This window comes from Lynx canadensis, chromosome A3 (genome assembly GCF_007474595.2).
Source record: "Lynx canadensis isolate LIC74 chromosome A3, mLynCan4.pri.v2, whole genome shotgun sequence".
In the NCBI taxonomy this organism is placed as follows: Eukaryota; Metazoa; Chordata; class Mammalia; order Carnivora; family Felidae; genus Lynx; species Lynx canadensis.
The window spans coordinates 101,014,622-101,041,450 of NC_044305.1; the positions used below are offsets into that span (position 1 = coordinate 101,014,622).

Below are 26,829 nucleotides of genomic sequence, written 5' to 3' on the forward strand. Positions count from 1 at the left end.
AAGTGTTGATACTTAAAACTCCAAAAGCAGCCCCCATTCTTGGCCTCTTCATGTCACCTTTTTCTACCCTTAAGGTGCCCAACTGGGGACCCAACATAGCCCTGGCTTAGCATCTTCTGCAACAATTTTCTCACACCTTTCTTAGGGTATGGGAGTATTTGGTAGCCATAGTGACGTTCTTGGCATGTATGTGTGGCCTGAGGTGCAAGGGAAGTTCAGCCGAAATAGAGGTGCATAGAACCATTGTGGTTATTCCTGTCATCCTCTTGTCTGAAATCTCCCAGCTTAGATCTCTCTTCCAGACTAGGAGTCTGGCTTGAGCTGTCCCATTTGTCTCCCTTTCTCACCACCCTTCTTTATCCAGACACACGAAAGAAAGAGACTGGATGGCTATTAAAATTGTTAACAATGGGAAAAGTTTCCATCTTCCTGGAGCAGAAAAGGGCTTGACAGAAATATGACTTTGAAGGTCCTTGAAGCTCAAGTCTGTGACCCTAGCCACCACACCACACTCACATGGTTATGTCCACTCTGCCCCCTAGTTGGATCTTTCAGCAAACATGGAATAAATCCGTTTCTTCCACACCTCGATATACGATGTTGAAGAGAGCTCTTAGGTTCTTCCTGAGTCTTTTCAGCTGAGCATCTCCAGTAGAGCAGTAAGATATCCTTCCAAAACTCTAGATGGATTTTTCCTGGTCATGAAGACCAGCAGTTCTCATGAAGGCCGTTCCACTACTTAGGGGCCATTTTAGAAATGTCACGGGGCAACTCTTGGTTGTGCAGTGGTGCTGGCATGTTGTGCGCAGGACCAGGGTCACAAAGAAGGTTTTGGGTCCCAGTGGAAAACAAAACGGGAGGGGGGCAGATGGGAAAAAACTATTATAGAGGATTTATGTTGATAAGCAGTATAGCAGGGACATGTACCAGGACATGTTCTTGTCACCAGCCTAATAACTGGAGCCAACATCCCCTGTGTCATTGATCCTGGCCACAGATGCAGGATAGCTTGGGAAGAAAGGAACAGTCATACATTGAAGATTCTTTGCCTGTCCTACACAGCCTCAAACATACAGATGTACATTTTAGGTATATGAAACTTTGTTTATAATTATCAGAGTCTGGAATTCTGTTTTGTATATAATCACAGAATCATTTTTAATATATCCTAAATTTTCCAAGGCAACCTCTTGTTAACTGAAGGATTATGCTTTCTTTCATTCAGAACTTGACTAAGTAAGAGTCATTCACCATTTCAGAAAATCACGTCACAGACAACCGTGCCCTGTGTGATATTTGTGTCCCCAGAATCAATCTACGTTTTCGGCTCTCGCTCTCACAGCGATTCTACTGGAAGGTACAAACATATGACCGCTGTATCATGTTTTCTACTGTAGTTGTGCCCAAGCATATGCATAGTGAGTTCATTGACATATTTAATTTAGCATGATTATATATTATTTTATTATAAGCTAACTTTCACTTTATCTCTCCCTTATTAGGTTAGGTAAATGTTTTAGTCCATACGGGCTACAATAACAAAATACCACAGACTGGATAGCTTATAAACAATAGAAATTTATGCCTTACAGTTTTGGAAGCTGGAAGTTAGAGATCAGGGCATCAGCATGGTTGGGTGAGGATTCTCTTCTAGATCGTTCACAGTCTTCATATAACAGAAAGACCTAGGGACCTCTCTGGAGCCTCTTCTTCACCAAGGCTCCACATTCATAATTTTTAAGCACCTCCTAAAGGCCATACCTACTAATACCATTCATTACCTTAGAGGGTGAGGACTTCCATATTTTGAAATTTGGGCTGGGGGCTGAGGAGAGTGAGATACACAAACATTCAGACTACAACATATAGTAATTTATATTTTTTAGGTATAAGAGCTGGTAAATTATGTATGCCATTTCATTTCAGAGTAGCAAAAGGGATGTTATAAAATATTTACTAGAATGAAAAACTATAATATTTTATATATTTGTTTCCTGGTTTTGCCATAACAAATTACTTAGTGATTTAACATAAATTTACTATCTTACCGTTTGGTGGTCAAAAGCCAGAAATTGGGTTCACTGGGCTTAAATCAAGATGTCACCATGGCTGTTTTCCCTCGGGGGGTCCAAGGGGGTGAAGCTGCTCCCTTGCCTTTTCCAGTTTCTAGAGACCACCTGCATTTCTTGTCTCATGACTCATCCCTCCATCTTCAAAGCCAGCAATATAGTATCTTCAAGTGTCTCTCTGACTCTGACCCTCTGCCATCGTCTTATAAGGATTCTTGTGATTCCATTGGGCCCTACTGGACAATCCAGGATAATCTCCCTCTCTCAAGATCCTTAACTTAATCACACTTGCAAAGTTTCTTTTGTCGTGTAAGGTAACATATTCCCAGGTCTGGGGAGCAGGGCCTGGACATCTTTGTGGGGGGTGGGCCTTTATTCTATTGACCACACTTTATTTTTTTTAATTTTTCAAGGTTTTTTAAAAATGCTTATTTATTTATTTTGAGAGAGAGAGAGAGAGAGAATCCCAAGCAGGCTCCATGCTCAGCATGGAGCCCCACGCAGGGCTTGAACTCATGACCTGAGTTGAAGTCAAGAGTCAGGTGCTTAACTGACTGAGCCACCCAGGTGCCCCCTATTGACCACGCTTTAATATAATACTTGTTCTGATAAGGTCAAGACCCACAGATATAACTAAAGCATTGGGCTTGATGTTCCCTCTCTTTCTGTCTTGGAGCAGCAAGATTTCTTTCTTGACCTTGGCTTGGGCTGAACCTGTTCCAGGGGTATAGTGTTTAGAGAACAGTCTACTCCCTTCCTGAGGGGAGCTCCGAGTTGCCAGGCAATGGGGGTCCAGGTATTCATTTGAAGTCAACCTGGATTGAAGAGCTCTTTTTCAATCTTTTTTTTTTTTTTCTTTTTTTTTTTAACCACTGGGAGCATGTGATGTTTACTCTTTGGGGCATCCAGCCTTGTTTTATTTATTTATTATTAAAAAAATTATTTTTATTTTATTTCTTTTTATTGAAGTATCATTGACATACAATGTTAGTATTAGCTTCGGGCGTACAACATAGTGATTTGACAACTCTGTATGTTACGCTGTGCTCACAAGTGTCACTACCGTCTGTCACCATACAAGGCTATTACAGACCATTACTATATTCCCTATGCTGTACCTTTCATCCCTGTGACTCATTCATTCCATACTGGAAGACTGTGTCTCCCTCTCCCCTTTTGCCCATGCCCCCACCCCTCTTTCCTCTGGCAGCCACTAGTTTGTATTTGTGAGTTTGTTTCCGCTTTGTTGGTTTTGTGTTTTAGATTCCACATATAGGTGAAATCACGTGGTATTTGTCTTTTCAACCTTGGGAAGAGCTGTCTGGCAATCAAGAAGAGTGGCATTTAGAGGCACCTGGCTGGCTCAGTCTGTAGAGTTTGTGACTCTTGATCTAGGGGTTGTGAGTTCGAGCCCTACGTTGGGTGTAGAGTTTACTTAAAAAAAAAAAAAAAGAAGAGTGGCATTTAGGTCAATGGACACTTTAGAATTTTCCCTCCAATGTCCTTATTCCTGGGAGAGAAGAAAGACAGAGCATGTTGGTGTTCTCCTGGCAACAGACACGGTTTAAGGGAGATTTGATAAAAAGGCAGAAATGAGGGTTTTCATTTTCAAGGCCTATCTCCTCTCCTAGCCTGCGTCCAGCACCCCTGTATCATCAGGGGGCTCCCAGACCTCTGAGCCCTGCGTGGGGGTGCTGTGGGAGTCCCAGGTAATACTGGAGAAGAGGGATGTCACTTGGAGCCTAAATAGTACTGTTCTGTATGCGCGAAGGGGGTCAGTTGGGCATCTGCTGTATTCTGCAAACAATCCACCTATGGGGGAGGGGAGAGGGGGACAAGGGGCCCATCTCACTTGAGAAAGTATGAGCCTGACAGCTGAAGGTTCCCAGAGCAGCAAGCATCACCTCTTCTCTTGGACCATTTCAGCTGTCTGCTTGGGATTGACAGAGGCATCTGGCTGCTAAAAATACCCCACTGACCAAGTGTTCCCTATTCCAACTGAAGCTGAGCACAACTGCCATCCAGGACTGAGCTGCTTCTTGCAAAGGAATTTTGCAAAAATTTTCAGGTCCAATTCGAGAGGTGCACCAGCCCGTGGTCATTTCTGCTTTGCCAGCTTTGCTGGTGATGAACGTGACCCTTCTCGGATCACCGTTCTCTTGCCTGCCCCATTCCCACCTCCAGGAAGCATGGCAGAGGGGGAGGTGAGGGCCCCATAGCTGAGAGGGGGTAGGGAAGGGGAGGTGCTTGTCCATTTATAGGCTTGCTCTTTGGGATGCTGAAGGTGCTGAAATAGCAATGACAGGGGACTTGGCTCCGTGTTAAATATCTGCCGAGCTGCCTGAAAGACTCTGAAATGACAATAGGGAGAATGGAGAACGTGGAGGTCTTCACTTCTGAGGGCAAAGGCAGGGGTCTGAAGGCCACTAAGGAGTTCTGGGCTGCGGATGTCATCTTCGCAGAGCGGGCTTATTCCGCAGTGGTTTTTGACAGGTATGAAATGTGGGGTGTTGCCTTCTTTTCTCTGTTGGTTTGGCCGGTGCCAAACTCTAAAACACTTTGCTCTCAAAATCTTCAGGGAAAGGGATAGAAGCCATTTGATCATTTTTAACAAAATGGCACTTCTGACAGCTGTTTTCTGGAATAACTTTTTCTGCAAAGCGTCATCACTAATGTGATTTGCTCTGGTCCCTAGGAGGGTTGTAAAGGTGAGCCAGGGCGCTGGGGTACTTTCTCACAATACCATTGAACTTGGCTGAGTGGGTGTGCTGGAGCCCACTGGAGAGGTGGGTGTGGTACTATAGGAAACATCTTTCTTTCTTTCTTTCTTTCTTTCTTTCTTTCTTTCTTTCTTTTGTCCGTTCTTTCTTTTTTTTTTTTTTTAAGTTTATTTATTTACTTAGAAGGGGAGAGGCAGAGAGAGAGGGAGAGAAAGGATCCCAAGCAGTCTCCATACTACCAGCACAGAGCCTGACGCAGGGTTCGAACACATGACCTGTGAGATAGACCAGAGCTGAAACCAAGAGTCAGATGCTCTACCGACTGAGCCACCCAGGCGCCCCATAGGAAACATTTTCTTACAAAAGGCTCCATGTTTTTAGCTTCTTGAGTATAATAAATATATTACAGCGTAAAGTAATTGCTGAGACTTTTAAAAAGTAATTGTAAACATTACAATCCATTTACATTTGGAACATTAGAATATCACCATGAAGCCGAAATCCCTTTTTACCGTTCCTACTCCCAATCCCAATCTCCTGTCTTTCCTCAGAGGTAATACTTGTTATGATTTTAATGTGCTTCCTTCTAGAATGTTCTTGTACCAGTACATACGTATATCTTCATTTATCAAGAATGTAGCACTGTAGTTTGTCTTTTTCTTTTTTTTAATAGAAGCGGTATCATACTTCAGATGTCATTCTAGAACTTGCTGTCTTCACTGAACATGTTTTTGATATCTACCCTCATGGGAACTATAAGTCTACAGATAATTCTTTTAAATCCTCAAAGATCTGTTTCTTTTACCCCCACATAGATCTATCCTTGTTGATCCATATGCTATGTGGATTGCCAATTACAACTGCTGTGGATATTCTACCAAATAAATATATGAAAACTTATTTATCCACTTCCCTAATGAGAGACATTCAGTGGTTTCTAGCTTTTCACAAAAACAAACATTTCTGCAAATAAAATCCTAGACCATGTCCACTTGCACACATGTGTGATTATTCTCAAGGATATATGGCTAGAAGGGGAATTGTTCCAGAGTGTGCTGTTTCTATTTTAACAGGCCCTCCAAAGTGGCTCTATTAAATTTACATTCCCATTTCCCCACAACCATGTCTATACTTGACCAAACTTTTAAATTAGTATTAAATCTTTATTTCAAAACAAAACAAAACAAAACCTGCCCAGTGATTAAACTATGACAATGTTCCCTCCACCTAAAGCTGGGTGACCTGCCTGACATTGATGTGATCTGAATCAAGATGGCCTCTGATATCTAGGCTTTGTGGTTGGCTCGCTGTATAGACCATCCTGGGAACGGGCACTGCTTTTCAGAGATAATTCGATTAGCGTTCAGATCTTCGTTTCTCCCTGCCTACCAGGACCTGCAGGGAGAGGGCAGTGAATGGAGTATGTGGCTGACTGCCACCTGCGGAATGTGAGGGGGCTGAGGAGACAGTTATACCTCTTCAACAGGAGTCTGTCTGGCTTTATTAATTTACTTGTATGTGTGTCGTGCATGGAGGTGAGTGTGGTAAAGGAGTCAGTCGGGTTCAGAATAAAGACAAAAAAGTTAGAAAACAGAAACTTGGAACACTCATCTTGATGCCGCCACTGAGTCGCCACACTGCCTTGTATAGAATACCTCCATTGGTGCCTCTAGTTCCTTAAAAGCTAATATAGCCAACTAGTGTCCCTTTTAAGAGTGGAGTTGAGTGGGTTTTCCTTCCATTATAAAAAGAAAACTAAGGAAGAAAAAAATCTTTAGTATCTTCACACAAAGATACTAACTCTAAACACTCTTGTCTGTTTCCTTACCATTTATTTTAAAAGGTAGGTTTCATTTGTACTGCACAGCTGGGATCTTCTTACAGAAACTATGATGTTTTACGTTTCATAGTTTAAGTACTTCTGGGTGACTGTACTCTCTTCATAAACATAGTATTTAATGGCTGCGTGTTCTCCTACAACTTTTTTTCTGACTGATGTTTACATGGTTTTCTTGGTATAAATAAGTCATCATTCATTAGAAGTAATAATTACAAAACAACTTTAGTGAACATTGCAGATAGAATGCTAGCAAAATGTTATGTTATTATTACAGTAATAAAAATTGGGATGATTGGGGTAAACGATCTTTAAGATGATTGAAAAAAAATCTAAAAGAGATACTTTTAAAAAGTGATTTTTCCCAAGTATGTCACTGCAAACATGAAGGGGCTGCGCTTTGGGTATACCAAAGATAGCTTGGAAAGGCATGGGAGGAAAGCTTTGCCCATCCTGCCCTCCCATTGTGGCCTCCTGGGGAGACTCAGCCACTGTAGATGAGAAACCTGAGGGGGGAGGTAGGACTGAGAGTGACCCACAAAAGAGGCACATTTTAATCATTGTATAGAAGAGATACATCCTAATCCATGTTATTGCAAGCCAGGCTTCCTGCCCTACCCTCCAAACACAAATATGAGGAAAGATTTTATTTTTAGTTGAGCACAACGTTTAAATGAAAATTCTTTCAAACAATATATGACTTGTATGTACCTATATATGTTATGAAGCATAACAAGAAATGAACACCCATAAAACCATCATCCTGTTTAGCTAGAGTATGTGATTCTATTGTATCTTCTCTATCTTCGCCTATCCTGTCCCCAACTTGTCCCAAAGGTAACTAGTAGCCTGAATTTTATGTTCTTTATTCCGTTGCCTTTTGAGGAATAGTCTTACCACATGTGTACATATTCTTAAACAATATATAATTTACTTTTTTAAAGTTTATTTATTTTGAGAGAATGCAAGTACATGAGCAGGGGAGGGACAGAGAGAGGGGGAGAGAGAGAATCCCAAGCAGGCTCCATGCTGTTAGTGCAGAGTCCGACATGGGACTCAAACCCACAGACTGTGAGATCATGACCTGAGCCAAAATCAAGAGTCAGATGCTTAACTGACCGAGCCAAATATTTTAGCATTTAAAAATTCTAAGGAATGTTTAATGACTGCATAGTATTCCTTTTGACTGTTATATATCAGATTAGCAAGTGCCATCAAACTTGGATGTCAAAGTTGTTTCAGTTTTCCTAATAGATCTCTCTGTACATCTCTGATTATTTATTAAAGATAAACTCCTAGAAGTGTATATTTTGGATTGAAAAGACAGTTTTGAGTCTTTTACTATAGATTTCCAAATCACCCTCCCCCCCAAGAGGATTATACTAGTTTTTTCCACAAGGGTTATAGCATTTGCCTCCTTATCCAAGCACTGGCTAACACAGAAAACTAACTTTTACTTTTGTATTTTCCGACTTCACCTATAAAAACCTAGTACTATTTTGTTTTGAATTTTTTGATTAAGGAAGTGAGATTTTTTTTTAAAATCTGTTTATTGATCATTACATCCTTATTTTGTGATTTGTCTATTTTCTATTGATGCCCTCATTTTAAAACTTTATTTGTTTATTTGTTTTATTACTCCTCATTTGTTTTATTACTCCTTAATAAAACAAAGCTCATTTGTTTCATTACTCCTTAATGTTCAGAACTTCTAAATTGTTTGAATTCTTATGAATCATTTTGGTTTATTAGCCCTTTTGATTTTAACTCTTTTCTAGTCCTCAGTTACTTTTGACTTTCTTTATTTTTCATGTCTTTTATTTTAAGACCTATTCATTTTTCTATCATATGTGTATATATATTATATATATAATATATATATTAAAATTATGCCTAAGCTTTAAGTTTCTTTTTTTTTTTAGTTTATTTTTATGCAGTTACTTATTGTCATTGAATTTATTCACTTTCATTGAATTTTATTCACATTCATTTCATTGAATTTATTCACTTTTAGCTTATTTAGTTCATTTTCTGTCAAGGGGAATGAGAAGATAAATGGTTTTAGCCGTAAGACTGACTCAGGCCTTCAGCAAGATTCAATCCTTATCTTTTCGCTGTTTGGTCTTGAAAGGACCCTTCCAGTTCTCTGAAGTAGAACCTTCATCTTTTCCAAACTATAAAATCAGTTGGTTAGCCCAGTGGACCTACAGACTGAGGTCCATGGGGCGCCATTTATCACACTGAGTACAATTCCATTGCCACCATCACCATCACCGTCTTCAAACAAAACCCACAAACAAATAGATTCATGGCCAATGTGGAATAGAATCAGATTTGACCAGGATAGGAATTTGAAGCATATTTTACAATAACTTTGGAGAACTTCTTCTCCTAAAAGCCATCTGCAAATAACAAACTGTCATTTGCAAGACAGAGGGTTCTAAACTTTATTTTTGTACTTGACAGAAGGGTGAGAACCAAGCACCTTGAGCAGAAGTTATTTCTGGCCAAAATGGGATGTGTGGTGGGGAAAGTGCTAGTTAGAGCTCAAGACATTTAAGAATGAAGTAGGCCCTGGATACCTTTACCTTTAGAGGTTCCACCTCACAATATATCAAAAGGTAGTTTTTGCTTACCACTTCTGAATGGGTTTTTATAACTTTGCTATTACAATTGTTATTAATTTCCATTTTGCATTTTTTTTTGTTTTAAGAAAATTTGGGGACTATTCGAAAGTGTGATGAATTCCAAACCTTTTCCTGGGTCACCTGTAAGCTTTTAGGCCCTTGACACCGAACCTCTGTTGCCTAATGGGAGACCAGGGCTACCAGTGCTGTCTGGAGATGGGAAGCTATTTCCGAGGTTTTGTAGTTTCTGGTGGCAACCTGGCAGAGATGAGGTCCTTGGGGAGTTGGGCAGTAGAGGGAAATTGGGTCATTTGACCCTGAAGATCTCTTCTAGCGTGAGATTCTATGGGTTTCATGATCTCTTCAGTACATGTGAAGGACTCCGGTGCAGCAACAGAGGGGTGCTGGACTAATATAAAATGGAGCTTATTCTGGTCATTTTTTATTTTAGCATTAAACACAAGACATGGCATGGGAATGGTGCTCATGAGCAGTTCCGGGAACCAAAAATGCTAAAATGTTAAAAATGGTTCCTTTTTAACAGTCCCAGACGTTATGAATTTAGAGTGCATCTAGGCTTTGGGTCCATGGATCCTTAGCTAAGGAGAGAACTATATTTGAAAGATCAAAGTTTATGTGGATGTGCATCTGTGCTTTTTATTTCTGGGGAGAAAGTCTATAGCTTTCATCACTTTCAAAATCACTTTCAACCCAAAAGAAGGTTGAGACCCATTTCAGAACAATCAAAATCTGGTTCTGGGACCTGAGAATGGTTAGATTCAGAGACTCCTAGGTAAAAAACAGGAATATACATGTGATTACACGGGAGACTTCCTGCCTCCTTCCTATAAGGACCCGTGCAATTGCATTAGATCCCCCGGGATGTTTCAGGATTATCTCCCCTTCTCAAGGTCTTTAACCTTAATTACATCTGTAAAGTCCCTTTTGCCATGCAGTGTAACATATTCACAGGTTCCAGGAATTAGGACCTTGACATTTTGGGGGGAGCTATTCAACCTACCACAACCAATAAGATGAATTTCCTATTAATCCAATTCATCACAAAAAAAAAAATGTTAAGAAGGAGCAAGGATAGTGGATTTTTACAAAAATTTCTTTAAGTAAAAACTTGACTGGTTCCTAAGTGATTCTGTATACGCAGTTGAAAGTGTCTAGGAGATTATGCACACATATGTAGGAATAAACAATGATAAGAACATAAGAAAAAGTAGAGTACTTCAAGAGAAATTAATGTCAGCCAGGCTTTTTTGAAAATTGGACCAGTTATGAGCTTCAGGTCCACTGGAGATAGCTGGGCTTTTAGCCAGTGTAATTCTATATGGGCTATGGGAACAGCAGGATTAGTGTGGCATACACAACCAACACACTGTGGCCTTTAATCTGATAACAGCTGGTGGGGGGGGGGTGGGGGGAGCAAATGATGCTATAAATGGAAATCATTTAATAGAAGGATTAGGGAAATTCCTGAACAGTTAGTTCAGAAATGAATGAATCACTGTTAATTGTTCAATTTACAGTGTTAAACATTTACACTCGATGTTGCAGATAACCATAGCAGATTTAAAACTATGTCTTTATTTTATTTTAAGTAAGCTCTATACCCAGCGTGGGGCTTGAACTCACAACCCTGAGCTCAAAAGTCACATGCTGTACCCACTGAGCCAACCAGGTTCACAATGTCTTTAGTTTGACAGTTTTAGTTGCAGGTGCAAGATGTGGTGACATGTCACATGCCCCGTTACAGGTTGTATTGCTGCATTTTATGAAACGCATTTAATCCTTAAATGCAGAAGTTTGCAAATAATTGCTTTTTAAATATAAATGAGATCAAATGCCAGGTTGTCCCCACAGTGATTTCCTCTTCAGTCATGTGCATCTGAAGATGTGTTTTAAGCATGGGAAATGAGGTGTGGTCACAGCTACAGTGTTGGAAATGCAGACAGGTCTGAGTTGGGAGTGTGAGTTGTGGCAGAGGAAAGCTCGAGAATTGCTACTTGAATATAGAAGAGATGTTAAAAAAATAGGCAATACCTAGATCTGACCTAAGGAAGCAGTATCACCTAACTTCTTAAGCTTAAGCTAAGGTCTGTATAGTGCAAACATGAATCCAGCGATGCCCCTCAGGGGTTGACATGGGCCATTTCAAAACAATATTAAGTAGATGCCATGGGGAAAAGAAAATGAGCCTTCCAACTCTGGGTGGGTGTCTCTTCTCTGCAGGAGCCTTCAGTGGTTCCCCCTTTGCCTGCAGAATAAGGACATACTACTGAGAGTAGCATTCCAGGCCCCCTCGCCTCTGGTCATTGTTCCAGCATCATTTCCCAGTATGGTGCATCCTATGATCTTGTCAGATAGCTACTCCCGTCTCTCCTGTATGTATCTGTGCCCCTATACGGACGCCTTTGACTCAAGCCAGTGCCTCTCCACGGAAGAACTGACGGTCTCTGAGTACAAACTCGGCCCATCTTTAGAGGGTCAGAACAGTGCCTCCTCCCTTCACAGATGATTGCCTTCCCAGATTCCTCGCCTCCCCCACCTCAGTGGGAGTTAGGCTTCCCTCGAACCCTGCAGGAGTTACCTGCACTCCCAGATGGCATGCCTCACCTTGCTTATATGTGTTTATGCCCCGCTCAGCCTAGGGACCGCTCAAAGGCAAGGTTTGTGTCTTGTTTATCTTTAAGGCCCTGTATTACCAAGTTCAACGCACAGCACATAATGGATGCCCAATAAATACTTGTGAAAGGAAAGTAGAGTGGAAGGGATGAGGAAGGAAGGAGAGAGGAATTTAAAATATTGTAAAATCCTCTGGGTACTTGAGGAATGTGGGATGTTCTTTAGGACGTGCTCCCTTCCCCCTTGGTTTTTGAGGGAACAACTCCTGGCAGGCTGAGAGTCTTTAAGCAGTACAGAAAGCGAGAGCTGTTGGTTCAGTCCTTTCTGGCTGTGTTTTTAGGCGGCTTGTCCACCTTGCAGGCGCCTTCTCTTGGCATTTATCTGTCCAGCAACTGGTTATTTCCATATAAGGAGTTGAGCAGCAGCTGCCCTTCTAGCCCTCTTGATTCTGACAGGTGACATGACCCAGGGCAGGGCTGCAGAGCAAGGAGTGAGTGGGGACCCGCTGGCCAGGGCAAAGAACGATCAGGGCTGCAGACAGAGCCCAAAAGTGGGCTTTGGGGACTTCCCCTGTCCTCTGTGCTGGGCGCAGTGGCAGACATGAGGAACCCCTATAAGGATCCTCATATCCCCAGGAGGGTAGTAATCACTACTCCTAAGGGTTGTTGTGAAGGTTTAACAAAGGAGAATTGCTTACAACATCTCTTTGAAAATTGCAGGGGGGTGTGTAGGTGGGAGTTAACATCCTCTGTGGGCACTGGGGAAAGAGACTAGGAGGAAAAATGGGACTTCCTGAAGGCTGCCTGGCTAAGCCTGGCTAGAAGAAGCATCTTTCTCCTGCAACCCCAAAAGTGGTTTTAGGACTTCCTGTCTTCTGGATTCTCTCTCTCTCTCTCTCTCTCTCTCTCTCTCTCTCTCTCTCTCCCTCTCATTGGGGTTAGTAAGAATGAGGGGAGGTATTTCTGTCAGAGAATTACCTGCCCTTCCTACAGGGGTTCTCTGCTAGCCTGGAGGTCTTTCTCGCTGGTGGCTGCCTGAGAATTAGTGGATGCTGGAGGACAGAAGGAGCTCTGAGATCACCTGGCCCAACCTCCCCATGTGACAGATGGGCAGGTGGACCCGGCTGTCGTCTACTGAGCACTATCTTGTGCCAGGCTCAGAGCTGGCTAACTTTACATTTAATCTGATAGTGGTGGGATTTGGGAACTTCTTTGTACTCTTCTTCTTGCTTGAATTTTTAAAAATAGTAAGCATGTTTCATTAAAAAGTAATATTTGTCTAAAAGATATCAAGATCTAGGTGTTGTTATGGGGCGCCTGGGTGGCTCTGTCAGTTGAGCGTCTGACTTTGGCTCAGGTCATGATCTCATGGTTCATGGATTGGAGCCCCAAGTAGAGCTCTGTGCTGACAGCTCAGAGTCTGGAACCTGCTTTGGATTCTGTTCTCCCTCTCTCTCTGCCCCTCCTCCATGCATGCTCTGTCTCTGTCTCTCGAAAATGAATAAATGTTAAACATTTTTTTAAAAAGGCATCAAGATCTAGGTATTATTATTCCCACTTTCACGTATGGAAATGAAGGCCCAGAGTGGTTAGGGTACTTGCTTGAGGTAGATACTGGAATCCGGAGTTGAACCCAGCTCTGACCGGTTCCAGGTCTGACCTTCCGTAATACCCATCCCACCACTATTAAAGGAGATGGAGACCAGAGAGATGGGCTTTTCTTTTTTTTAATTAAGCTTCCCCTTTCTGCCTGCCTGACACTTCCTTGCACACCCCACCAGAAGGAGCAGGTTTTCTCTCATCTCTACATTCTTGCTACTCAAAGTCACAGCTCAGCATCACCTAGGAGCTTGTTAGAAATGCAGAATCCTGGGCCCCACTCCAGACCTACTGAATTGGAACCTGAATTTTGACAAGATCTCTAGTGATGTGTGTGCACACAGAAGTTCGAGAAACCCAGCTCTGCTTCAAACCTACCCCCCTCGTTCTTCCTGGTTCCAGCCTCATGGCTAAGCTTTACTGGCAGGTGAGGTAATGGAGAGGAAGGTCAGCCTCATCCTAAGGAGATCTAAGTTAGGAGATAACTCCCGATGCTTTTTCACTAGCCTTTAAAACTTGCCTCTAGGCCCTAGCAAAATTGTAGGATGGGTTATAAAACAGGTGTGTAAGCCTTTGGAAATAGTTTGCATAGTTGGGTGGCTAACATTTGGAACCCACTATGAGTTCACTGTAAGAAAAAGAATCATTCAAAATTGACCACATTTTCTTTTTATGAAAAGTAATTAAAAGTTTATTATAGAAAAGTGTAAAGACTCTGATGAGACAAGATGATGTGAAATGTTGAACTGATGAATTGATGGTAGCTGAATTGATTCAAAGACTGATAATTGATTGTATAGTGACTGGAGAGGTCTCTCTATCATCCAGTCTGGGGTGAAGTCTTTACACTGTTAGACTGCATTTGTGAGAAATGCAGAATCCTGGGCCCCACTCCAGACCTACTGAATTGGAACCTGAATTTTAACAAGATCTCCGGTGATGTGTGTACACACGGAAGTTCGAGAAACCCAGCTCTGCTTCAAACCTACCCTCATCGTCCTTCTAGTCTCCAGCCTTCTCCTTGTCAAAATGGTTGTTAGTGACTTGGGAGATGTGAGGGGCTTTCCACTAGAATTTCTTATGGACATATTATATAGCTATAGTTCATGGCAGATTGATTATTCTGTAATCAGGCTCCATTAAGAAGTGTGTTAGGTCAGTTTATGGAGGCCTGGATGCAGGCTCCAGGACAGATGTATTGTCCCTCTATGAGCCAGACTAAGAAAATTTGAGCCTCACAGGCAGTGTGGACAAAGGAAGGGCAATGCCAGAGGTCCAACCATGGGGCAGACAGTAAGGGGGCATTGTCTGCACAGAATTTAAAAACAATAACAGAACTGACTTTTAAAAACCTGACTAAAAGATTCTGTTTTTATTATCACCATGCACCAGTAATTCTAAACAATGTCAGGGATAAAATACTCTTCCTTGGGAAAAAAGAAAAACTGTGTTTATCTAAGTTCTAAACAATTGCCGTTGCATAAACTTCGAACTGGCACATTTTAAAATCACATAACCCTTAATAAACATTGTATTCTGCCTGGGAGCTAATCCGGGAGACTCTCAGTTGGCCCCTAACACATGTTCCCAAACACTACATGTTTGTTGCAAGAACAATTTCTTAAGGTTCACAATTGCTTGAGCTTATGAAGGCTCATGTCTCCAACCCCAATGCTATTATCTCTTCCTGCAGTTTAAGTGTATTAGAAATAAACAGACCCCAGGGGTGCCTAGATGGCTCAGTTGGTTAAGCGTCTGACTTCAGCTCAGGTTATAATCTCATGGCTCATAGGTTCAAGCCCTGCATCAGGCTCTGCGCTGACAGCTCAGAGCTGGGAGCCTGCTTTGGATTCTGTGTGTCTGCCCCCCGCCCCCACTTATGCTCTGTCTCTCTCTCTCTCAAAAATAAATATTAGTTTTTTTTTTAATTTTAAAAAAGAAAGAAATAAGTGGAGCTCATAAAGATAAAGCAGAAGAACTTTTGTCATTCTAGGTGACCACCTGGAGTTTGTGGTCCTTTTTAAAATGTGAAACAGTGAAATGGTGTGAGAACTGCAATGCATAATATTTGGTAGGTGTAAATTCCAGTTTCAACATGAAATATGCATACGAATGTGAATATATGTGTACAAATAAAAATATGAGGATATAATGCTTGAATGTTCTAAAAATATCAGTTTGGGTATAAAATGTTAGGGCAATCCAGTGCGGGTTTGTTCCCTGATGGACATCCCTAGGGCAGATAGGCATGGAATTCCAAGTGACAAGTCACAAATGGCAGCCTGCATGATCACACTTGCTTCTAACTCTCCCCTCTCCAGACCATTTCCCTTTCTTTCCTGCCTTGGGTTTGTATTTCTGGTCTGAGTCCTGATACCCCAGAGGCGAGAATCTGCTCCTCCTTCCCCATCCCAAACTAAGAGATGCTCTCAGACTTGGAGATGACTCATGGCTTAGCATACTGTTATAAGTGATGAAAAACTGAAAGCTCAAAATGATTTTGACCGTTTGGAATACCATAAAGGTGAAGACCCCACTTCAGGTTAAAAAATTCAATGTCATGAGGAAATTTGGGGGAATGTGGATAGGTTCACTGTCTTGGTCATAGTGATGGTTTCACAAGTATATGCACATGTCAGAGTCTACCAAATTAAAGATTTTGGATATGTATGTCAGTCATACTTCAAGCTATTTAAAAAAGGTAGCATCATATGGACAAGTGGAGGGAAGCTCTGATTTGGCTGTGTGCCTTTGAGAAAACCTGGGATGTACCAGTGACTAGATTTTTAATTTTATCTCAAATAACTGAGTTTTTTGCAGGAAAGCATTTATAGCACCACACCTGGATACCATACTCTGTTCTTGGCCCTGTAATTATAAAACTCTGTGACCCAGTATCCACCATTGAGTGGCCAGGAGACAGGATTTGGAGCCTCACTGGGATCCAAATTACTTAGGTTCTTCAGCAATTCAGTCTCTGCTGAAGAACTTCACATTTCTGCCAGAGAATGCCATCTTGACTTGAGGCAGATACGAGAAATTCATAGCTCCCCATTTCTAGGGGTTTGAAGATTCCACTAAATGGTCAGGGTCCTGCATGAGCCTATCTGCTCTGTTCTGCTGGAGCACTCATGACAAATGACCTTCTCAAGCAGGGAATACCCTCTGTGGTATAGCTACGATGGGCTGCAGATTCTGTGCAAATATAGCATATTCTAAATATGCTAGTGTAATTCTACTCTTCCTCTCCCATTGGGAAAGCTTAAGGGATTGCATGGGAGTGAGGAAGACATTATTAGGGGGATAACTTTGAACCTGCTCTAAACTTATAACCACTAACCTTCCATGCCCATGAGTATTTCATTAGTAACAAGTTATAAGCAACATACCTCACAGCAGATGGGGACACAGCAATGTGTTGAGTTGGCCACCCAGTGGCTGAAAACTGGACTCCAGGAAGCCCAGGACCTAGCTTACAGCAATAGCCTGAGCAGTGCCTTCAGTTTGGCTCTCTACCTCTCTCCATTTCTTGATGCCCTCCTGGGGCCTAGCATTGGTCACTGAATCTTGCTTGATTGCCCTGCTGCACCCACTTTCCTTTGGCTACAGGGACCCACTGTGGGCGCATCAGAGACCGGAATAGGACTGTTGAAGGAGCTGGGAGTGAGAGGGCGAATGAAAGGGAGTCACAGCAGCGGTCTTCAGATTCTTGCATCACTGACCTACCTAGGCCTGTTCCACTGGGCAAGGATCCAGAGAGCCGAATTCGATGATAGGAGTATGTTTCTCAGGAAGGCAAATTCAGGCTGAACTCAAGGAGGAAATCTGCAACAATTAGGACTGGCCAACAATGGATTAACTTTTCTTGGAAACAGTGTACTCTATTTCACTATGGGAACTTAAAAAGTGCAAGGTCAAGGATGGACACAGGGATTTCTGTGTTTGTATGTTCTATTGAAGGTTCTTTCTTCAGGCCCCAGCCTTCTGTGATTCCAAAAGCTCCTATTTTCCTATACTTTTGAGATGCCTCTTTAGACCATAAACTCCAGTCTGAGTTCACATACCCATTTTTTCCCAGGGAGCTCAGCGTTTCTGTGCATACTGCTGAGCTTGTTTTCATCATTTTTCTGCTTCAGTGGCCAGGGTTTCTTTTCTCCACATTGCAGAGATATTGAGATATTGCGCATCACGCCAGATTTCACTCACTCTTGGTATTAGGTTTCCATCATACTAGCCTGTGCTGTTTTCTGCCTGAAAGACGGCTCTAACCTGGGAGACATGAAGCTCTCTCTTGGGAACACTGGGGGGTGGGAAATACGGGGTAAGGAACCTCATCTGCCTATTCATCTCTCCCTCTCCCACTGAGTGGGCAGGCATGACCTTCCATGTCACTTCCACTCTCTCTCTCTGAGTCAGGAGAATACAGCGGGTAACCTCCGTGACATCAGTAACCTTGTAATTGTTACTCTTGCAAAACACACGGAACTGTGACATACATCAGAATGCGCAGACCCCATTTTGCAAAAAATACATCATGTTTCACGTCCCATCATATCGTAGGTAGTTATGAGTTTTATTCTTCAAGGGAAAGGGGCATTGCCTTTCAAGAACAAGAGGGTCATGTCACACAGAGTGCTATGGTACCAGTGACCTGTGGCTTTTGGCGAGGGAACCATGAGGAATTTCCACCTAGTCCTTTGGCCTGGAAGGCTTCCTGGGCTCCTCAAGTGTCTGTTCCAGTGTGTTCCAGGAACACCCCATGGGGCCGCTATCATAGCTTTCTCATGCAGGTTATGTATTCCCAGTGCCTACCGCATATGGGTCTAAATCTACACTTGCAGAATTAAATTGAAAGGCTTATGTGCAGCGTGCAGTAGTGTCCCCACGTTGGGGTCCAATGTCCAGTGCAGTCCCTGTTTGCTGTGCCACCCCCAATCACTTGTTTCTCCCTTCATTCCCAGCCTTGTTAACTTTGTGTGCCATACCTGCTTCAAGAGGCAGGAGAAGCTTCATCGCTGTGGACAGTGCAAGTTCGCCCACTATTGTGACCGCACCTGCCAGAAGGATGCTTGGCTGAACCACAAGAACGAGTGTTCGGCCATCAAGAGATATGGGAAGGTGCCCAATGAGAACATCAGGTCAGAGCTGGGCCCCGGGGCTAGTGTTTGGAATTCCCAAATGTCAGGTGGGGAAGGCGTTAGTGACAAGCATTCCCGGCCCAAGGAAGCCAGGCTGAGTGCAGATCAGGGTAGAGCCTCAGAGAGACTGGATAGGGGCATCTCTGTACACTCCCTTTAGGTGTGGGAGCGCATCTAGAACTGGGTGTCTGTGGCCATGGTTTTAGTCCACAACCCGTCTAGACTTGACTGCAGACCTGTTCTCAATGGCTCCCTAGTGTTTAACTATAAAAAAAATTTTTTTTTTTGATCTGCCAATGTTTAAAAAAATTGGAAAATTCCACATTAAAAAAGTTAGGATTTCTGGTTTCTCTTGAAAGAAAAAAATCTGAAGATTTGGCAAAATGAGCTAGAGCTCAACAGCAGCTGAGCTATTTAATTCCAGCAGAATTAAACACACAAAAAAGCAGAGCTTTTTTTTTAAAGGTTTTATTTAAATTCTAATTGGTTAACATACAGTGTAATATTATTTTCAGGTGTCCAGTGTAGTGATTCAACATTCCCATACATCACCCGGCACTCATCACAAGTGCGCCCCTTGATCCCATCACCTATTTCATGCACCCACCACTCTGGTAACCATCACTTTGTTCTCTGTGGTTATATAGCAGCATATCTGCAATAGTCAAATTACAGAAACAGCTCAAGTGTCCATCGACTGATGGATGGACAAGGAAGATGTGGTATATATACACAATGGAATATTACTCAGCCATCAAAAAGTGAGATCTTGCCATTTCCAATAAAATGGTTGGAGCTAGAGAGGATTATGCTAAGTGGAATAAGTCAGATTTCACTCATGTGGAATTTAAGAAACAAAACAAATGAACAAAGGGAAAAAACAGACAGGTAAACCAAGATAAAATGCAGAGCTTTTCAAGTAACCGTAGCCCACTAGTCCCTTGACTTGTGCACACATCCCTCTGCACTCATTATACACGAAAGACATTCACAACAGTTAGTGGCATCCCCAGGGCGGCTGCGGCCAGGAATCTCAGGGCCAACGCCGCAAGATAGGGCTGCAGGTGAGTGCTTGGGAGGTGGTGTTGGAGAGCAGAGGAGAAGGGGAAGGTGAAGTTGGGACCATTTTCAGTGGGTAGGGTGGGAAGTTCAAGTACAGAATGGAATCATCATATCCTAGTAATTTTTAGGAAACTACAAAATGAAATGGCTCAGTCAGCCTCCCCATCCCCTTAGTTCCACCTGTTGAAATCCTGCTTCTTTAAAAACATGTTCTTTTGCAATTTTATTTTATTTTCCTGTTTTAAAAATTTCAGCTTTATTGAGGTACAATTGGCATATAAGATCATAAGATATTTAAGGTGTACGTAATGATGATTTGATGTGTGTATACAATGTGAAAGGACACCTCTCATCTAGTTAATTAACATACCTATCACCTGACATATTTATCCTTTTTTTCCCCAAGTGAGAACCTTTATGTTCTACTCTCTCAGCAGATTATAATTATACAGTACAGTGTTGTCAACTGTAGTCACTATGTTTTACATTAGATCCTCAGGCCTTATTTATCTCCTAGCTGAAAGTTTGTGCTTTAACTAGCCTCTCCCTGTTTCCTCCACTACCCAGACCCTGGAAACCACTTTCCTCTGTTTCTATGAGTTTGACTTTTTTCTTTTCTTTTTTAAGATGCCATACATAACTGATACCATGCAGTTTTTTTCTGTGTCTGGTTTGTTTCACTTAGCACAATGCCCTCAAAGTCCATCCATGCTGTCTTAAATGGAAAGATTTCCTCCTTTCTCATGACTGAATAGTATTCCATTTTATACATATATATATACTGTATATATATTATATATACATGTATAGTATATATATTTATATTATATAATTATATATTATATTTATATATTATATATACAGTATATATATGTGTGTATATATATCTACACACACACACACACACATACACACACCACATTTTCTTTATCCATTCATCCATTGATGGACACTTAGGGACCATTTCCCTAATATTTGGAGGCAACAGACACCCTACTGGAGCCTTATTTTCTCCAGTGCTGTCCTGAGCTCCATGTGGGGATACCTCAGTTCCCAGGCACCTGGGATTGCCAGCAGGGCATCTTTTCAGAAATAACTCTGTGACCCAAATGAGAGGAGAAACGGGCCTGTTCTTTGCCAAGGAGGTCCCTCAGGGACAGGATCTGCCTTAGGCCCCCACCCCCTTGCAGGTGCTTGGCCAGCATGCATTCAATGAGTAGCCGAGAGTTGCCAAAATGCCCCTCAGTCATAGGCTTCATCTAGTGGGCATAGGCTGCCAAATAGGTAACCCTCACTGCCTCAAGATGAACTGCACCCTTCTGTCTCACACTCCACACCCTGTGCTCTCCAGGGCTCCCTCCTATGCCGCCTTACCTCCCCTCCTCCTTCAGAGCCCTCTGCCTCAGCCAGGCCAGCCCCCTCCCCTCCCTGTTTCCTGCATGTGCCAAGCCTGTAGCTGCCTCCGAGCCTTTCCGTATACTGTTTCCCCACCCAGATTGTCTTTCCCACCTCTTTCTTTAATCACTAAGACTACAGATAAGTTCACACACATGTAGACATCTGTTACACCACTTTGTCTTCCAAATATTATGTCAGGGGATATGTATTATCATCTTTTACTGGCCCTTAGATAGGTCCAGGGAATTGCCCACGGTCACATAGTAAGTGGAAATGGATTTGAACCCAGGTTGTTAGACTCCTTCTCTAGTGCTCATCTCAGTTAGCCATATTATCAGGAGAGACCCAGGCTGCCATACCTCAGTGTCCCCAGATGCCTTTTTCATGGTCTCATAGACCCCACATGACCTGGCTCCTGCCCACCTCTCCATCTTTATTTGCTCTCCACTCCCTACTCACTATGCTCCACCCACCTTGGACTTCCTGCTGTTTCTCCATCATTCCAAGCCCATTCCTTCTTTAAGGTCTATGTACTCACTGCTCCTTCCCATCTGCACAGAGCCAGCTCCTAGTCATTCCATTTTCAGCTTGAGTATCATCCTCAGTATCACCTCCGCTAATCACCTTGGCATCCCTTCCCCCAGTCACCCTCTACTATGTTTTTATTCTACCCTAGTGTATTCTTTGCGTTGCACTTAACGCTAGTTTAAATTATTATTTTTTAAACTTAGGTCTCCCCACTATAAAAGGGATAGTGAGGGATGGGCATTGAGGAGAGCACCTGTTGGGATGAGCACTGGGTGTTGTATGGAAACCAATTTGACAGTAAATTTCATATTAAAAAAATTAATAAAAGAATAAAATAAAATAAAGGCTCCACGATAAAAAGAAATTCCGTATATGTAGGTCAGCCGTGTGCCTGACATGCATTAGGCGCTCAGTAAGTGTTTGTTGAATGAATGACTGTGCTGGGGCATCCCTAACCCTGCCCCTCTCCACAGGCTGGCGGCCCGCATCATGTGGCGGGTGGAGAGAGAGGGCACTGGGCTCACAGAGGGCTGCCTGGTGGCTGTGGATGACCTGCAGAACCACGTGGAGCACTTCGGGGAGGAGGAGCAAAAGGAGCTGCGGGTGGACGTGGATACTTTCTTACAGTACTGGCCGCCCCAGAGCCAGCAGTTCAGCATGCAGTACATCTCACACATCTTTGGCGTGGTATGATCCCCCATAAGGTGGCGGGGGTGGGAGGTGGCAGCTGGGATTGGTCAACCAAGAAGTATTCAGAGGCTACCAGGCTGGAGCCAGGGAGGGGAGGCCGAGAGAAGGACCAGAGGGGACAGAGGCCCAAAGTGAAGAACTTTCATCCCATTTCTGTTGTTCTGGCCTTGCTTACCAGAAAGTCATTCCCACCCTATCAGAAGCAGGCATCCCACACACAAACTGTTGGTTATCCCTGCATGGTAGATTCGGATAGGAATTGACCTTCTTATTTATCTGTGCTTTCTACTTTCTCTTGTTTATACTGAGAGCAAAGACCCAATCACCATCCCTTGTTGCCCAAGTCACTCTGGAAATGAGATCCTTCCTTTTCCCAGGTATGGTAGGCAGGATAATGGAGAGCCTGGAGTCGTGTGTTATGGACATTAGGGAGACGAGAGGAAGGACTTTTGGAGATAGCTGCCTTGGAGGAGCAAAACCAGAGCTCTTGTAGCCATAAGAGGCTAAAGCATGGGGGTAGGAGCTTCATGGATTAGCAGGTTCAGGCCTTGGGTTCTGGGGGTAGATGTCTTCCAACTGGCGGGTCTTCCTTCTGTGGTGCTGATGAGTGGGCTGAGGGGGGAGGTTACTGTAATAACAACAATAGCATGATCATACTCTACATCTGTCCTCACCATGTGCCAGAACTTCTGTGATAGAGCGCTCTAGAGAAACAGAACCAATAGCGCGTGTGTGTGCACACGCACGTGCGTGTGTGTGTGTGTGTGTGTGTGTGTGGAGAGAGAGGGAGGGAGGGAGGAAGAAAAGATTTATTTTAATAAATTGGCTCTTGTGATAGTGGAGACTTAGTAAATACAAAACCTGCTGGTAAGCTGGCAGGCAGGGGGCCCGAGAAGAGTTGCAGTTCAAGTCCAAAGGCAGTCTGCTAGCAGAATCCTTTCTTGTTTGGGGGAGGTCAGTCTTTGTTCAGTTATAGACTTCAAAAAGGAAAAGAACCATATCATCTTGTCAATAGATGCAGAAAGAGTATTTGACAAAATACAGCATCCTTTCTTAATAAAAACCCTCAAAGAAATTGGGATAGGAGTAACATACCTTAACCTCATAAAAGCCATATATGAAAAGCCCACAACTAAAATCATCCTCAATGGGGAAAAACAGAGCTTTGCCCCTGCGATCAGACAGGGATGTCCACTCTCACCACTGTTGTTTAACATAGTGTTGGAAGTCCTAGCCTCAGCAATCAGACAACAAAGTGAAATAAAAGGCATCCAGATTGGCAAAGAAGAAGTCAAACTTTCACTTTTTGCAGATGACATGATACTCTACATGGAAAACCTGAAAGACTCCACCAAAAACTGCTAGAATTGATGCATGAATTCAGCAAAGTTGCAGGATACAAAATCACTGTACAGAAATCGGTTGCATTTCTATACATCAATAATGAAGCAACAGAAAGAGAAATCAAGAAATCGATCCCATTTACAATTGCACTGAGAACCATAAAATACCTAGGAATAAACCTAACCCAAGATGTAAAAGATCTGTATGCTGAAAACTATAGAAAACTTATGAAGGAAATTGAAGAAGATACAAAGAAATGGAAAAACATTCCGTGCTAATGGATTGGAAGAATAAATATTGTTAAAATGTCAATACTACCCAAAGCAGTCTACACATTCAATGCAATCCCAATCAAAATTGCACTGGCATTCTTCTCAAAGGTAGAACAAACAATCCTAAAATTTGTATGGAACCACAAAAGGCCCTGAATAGCCAAAGTAATGTTGAAAAAAAAAAAAAAAAACAAAACTCAAAGCCTGGGGCATCACAATCCTGGACTTTAGCCTCTATTAGAAAGCTGTAATCATCAAGACAGTATGGTATTGGCATAAAAACAGATAATACAGACCAATGGAATAGAATAGAGAACCCAGAACTGGACCCAAATATATGGCCAACTAATCTTTGACAAAGCAGGAAAGAATATCCAATGGAAAAACGTCTCTTTAGCTAATGGCGCTGAGAGAACTGGACAGCAACATGCAGAAGAATGAAACTGGACCACTTTCTTACACCATTCACAAAAATAAACTCAAAATGGATGAAAGACCTAAATGTGAGACAGGAAACCATCTCCTCCTAGAGGAGAAAACAAACAACAACTTCTTTGACCTCAGCCACAGCAACTTCTTCCTCGACACGTCTCCAAAGGCAAGGGGAATAAAAGCAAAAATGAACTATTGGGACCTCATCAAGACAAAAACTTCTGCACAGTGAAGGAACCAATCAACAAAACTAAAAGGGAACCGACAGAATGGGAGAAGATATTTGCACGTGACATACTGGATAAAGGGTTAGTATCCGAATTCTATAAAGAGCTTACTAAACTCAACACACGAAAAACAAATAATCCAGTGAAGAAATGGGCAGAAGACATGAATAGACACTTTTCCAAAGAAGACATCCAGATGGCCAGCAGACACATGAAAATATGCTCAACATCACTCATCATCAGGGAAATACTTCACACCAGTCGGAGTGGCTAAAATTAACAACTCAAGAAACAACAGGTGCTGGTGAGATTGTGGAGAAACGGGAACCCTCTTGCACTGTTGGTGGGAATGCAAACTGGTGCAGCCGCTCTGGAAAACAGAGAAAGTACCTCAAAAAATTAAAAATAGATCTACCCTATGACCCAGCAACAGCACTACCAGGAATTTATCCAAAGGATACAGGAGTGCTGTTTCATAGGGACACATGCACCCCAATGTTTATAGCAGCACTTCCAACAATAGCCAAATCATGGAAAGAGCCCAAATGTCCATCAACTTATGAATGGATAAAGAAGATGTGGTTTTGGGGCACCTGGGTGGTTCAGTCGGTTAAGCGTCCAACTTTGGCTCAGGTCATGATCTCATGGTTCGTGAATTCGAGCCCCATGTCGGGCTCTGGGCTGACAGCTCAGAGCCTGGAGCCTGTTTCGGATTCTGTGTCTCCCTCTGTCTGCCCTTCCGCTGCTTGCACTCTGTCTCTCACATTGTCTCAAAAATAAATAAACATTAAAAAAGATTTTTTTAAAAAGCTGTGGTTTATATATACAATGGAATACTACTTGGCAATGAGAAAGAATGAAATCTGGCCATTTGCAGCAATGTGGATGGAACTAGAGGGTATTATGCTAAGTGAAATAAGTCAGAGAAAGACAGATATCGTATGTTTTTACTCATATGTGGAACTTGAGAAACTTAATAGAAGACTATGGGGGAAGGGAAGGGGAAAAATAGTTTTAAACAGAGAGGGAGGTAAACCCATGAGAGACTCTTAAATACAGAAACAAACAGGATTGATGGGGCAGTTGGGGAGAGGGTAAAATGGGTGATGGGCACTGAGGAGGGCACTTGTTGGGATGAGCACTGGGTGTTGTATGTAAACGATGAATCATGTGAATCTACCCCTGAAACCAAGAGCACACTGTATACAATGTATGTTAGCTAACTTGACAATAAATTGTATTTTTTAAAAATGTAGGGGCGCCTGGGTGGCGCAGTCGGTTAAGCGTCCGACTTCAGCCAGGTCACGATCTCGCGGTCCGTGAGTTCGAGCCCCGCGTCAGGCTCTGGGCTGATGGCTCAGAGCCTGGAGCCTGTTTCAGATTCTGTGTCTCCCTCTCCCTCTGCCCCTCCCCCGTTCATGCTCTGTCTCTCTCTGTCCCAAAAATAAATAAACGTTGAAAAATAAAATGTAAAAAAAAATACGGGCTTCAGCTGATGGCATGAGGCCCACCTATACATTATGCAGGCTAGTTTGCTTCACTCAGAGTCTACTGATTGATTGATTGATTGATTTAAACTTTTTAACGTTTATTTATTTTGGGGAGAGAAAGAGAGAATCCAAAGCAGGCTCCAGGCTCTGAACTGTCAGCACAGAGTCTGATGTGGGGCTCGAACTCACAAGCTGTGAGATCATGACCTGAGACGAAGTTGGACACTTAACTGACTGAGCCACCCAGACACCCCTAGTCTACCGATTTAAATGTTATATACAGAATACTGTTTAACTAAATATCTGGGCACTACAGCCCAGATTAACCATAAAATTAACCATCATAACTTTCCATATATTTATTTTATGCAATCTTTAAATACAAGATGAAATCATTGCCTTTAGCACTCCAATTTTATAGAATAGGAAGCCTAGGCCCGGAGAGGCTATGTTATCTCCAAAGCCCACATAGTGATAATGGGCTGGTATCCAAGAAAGGAGTAGAAGCAGTCTGGCAGGTGATTCTAGATTTTTTGCTCTTAGCAGTTATGCTCTATAGCCTTGGGGTGAATGGGTGTCACAGACCGATCCTGGGTATCCCTAAAGTGGTCCAGGGACTAGAGTCACAAGACCACATAATCACCAAAGTGCAGAGCTGAAAGAACTCTTAGAGATCATCTAGTCCAACCTACAGATGGGAAAACTGAGGCTCAGAGAAGAAGGAAATTTGCCCGAGGTAACAGCTTGTTAGTGGTACTGACAG

General features: G+C 42.6%; 1 protein-coding gene across 3 annotated transcripts in view; it reads left to right on the forward strand.

Annotated features, from left to right (window-relative positions):
* Window positions 1-4,384: 4,384 nt before the first annotated feature.
* The window catches only part of SMYD1 (SET and MYND domain containing 1), a 41,075-nt gene continuing 18,630 nt past the window's right edge, over window positions 4,385-26,829 (forward strand). For all 3 annotated transcript variants that reach the window (XM_030311066.1, XM_030311068.1, XM_030311067.1), the window contains exons 1-3: window positions 4,385-4,562; window positions 18,447-18,623; window positions 22,085-22,298. In XM_030311066.1, coding sequence (XP_030166926.1) covers window positions 4,426-4,562; window positions 18,447-18,623; window positions 22,085-22,298 — 528 coding nt within the window. In that variant the 5' untranslated portion in view covers window positions 4,385-4,425. The remainder of the gene's footprint in view (window positions 4,563-18,446; window positions 18,624-22,084; window positions 22,299-26,829) is intronic.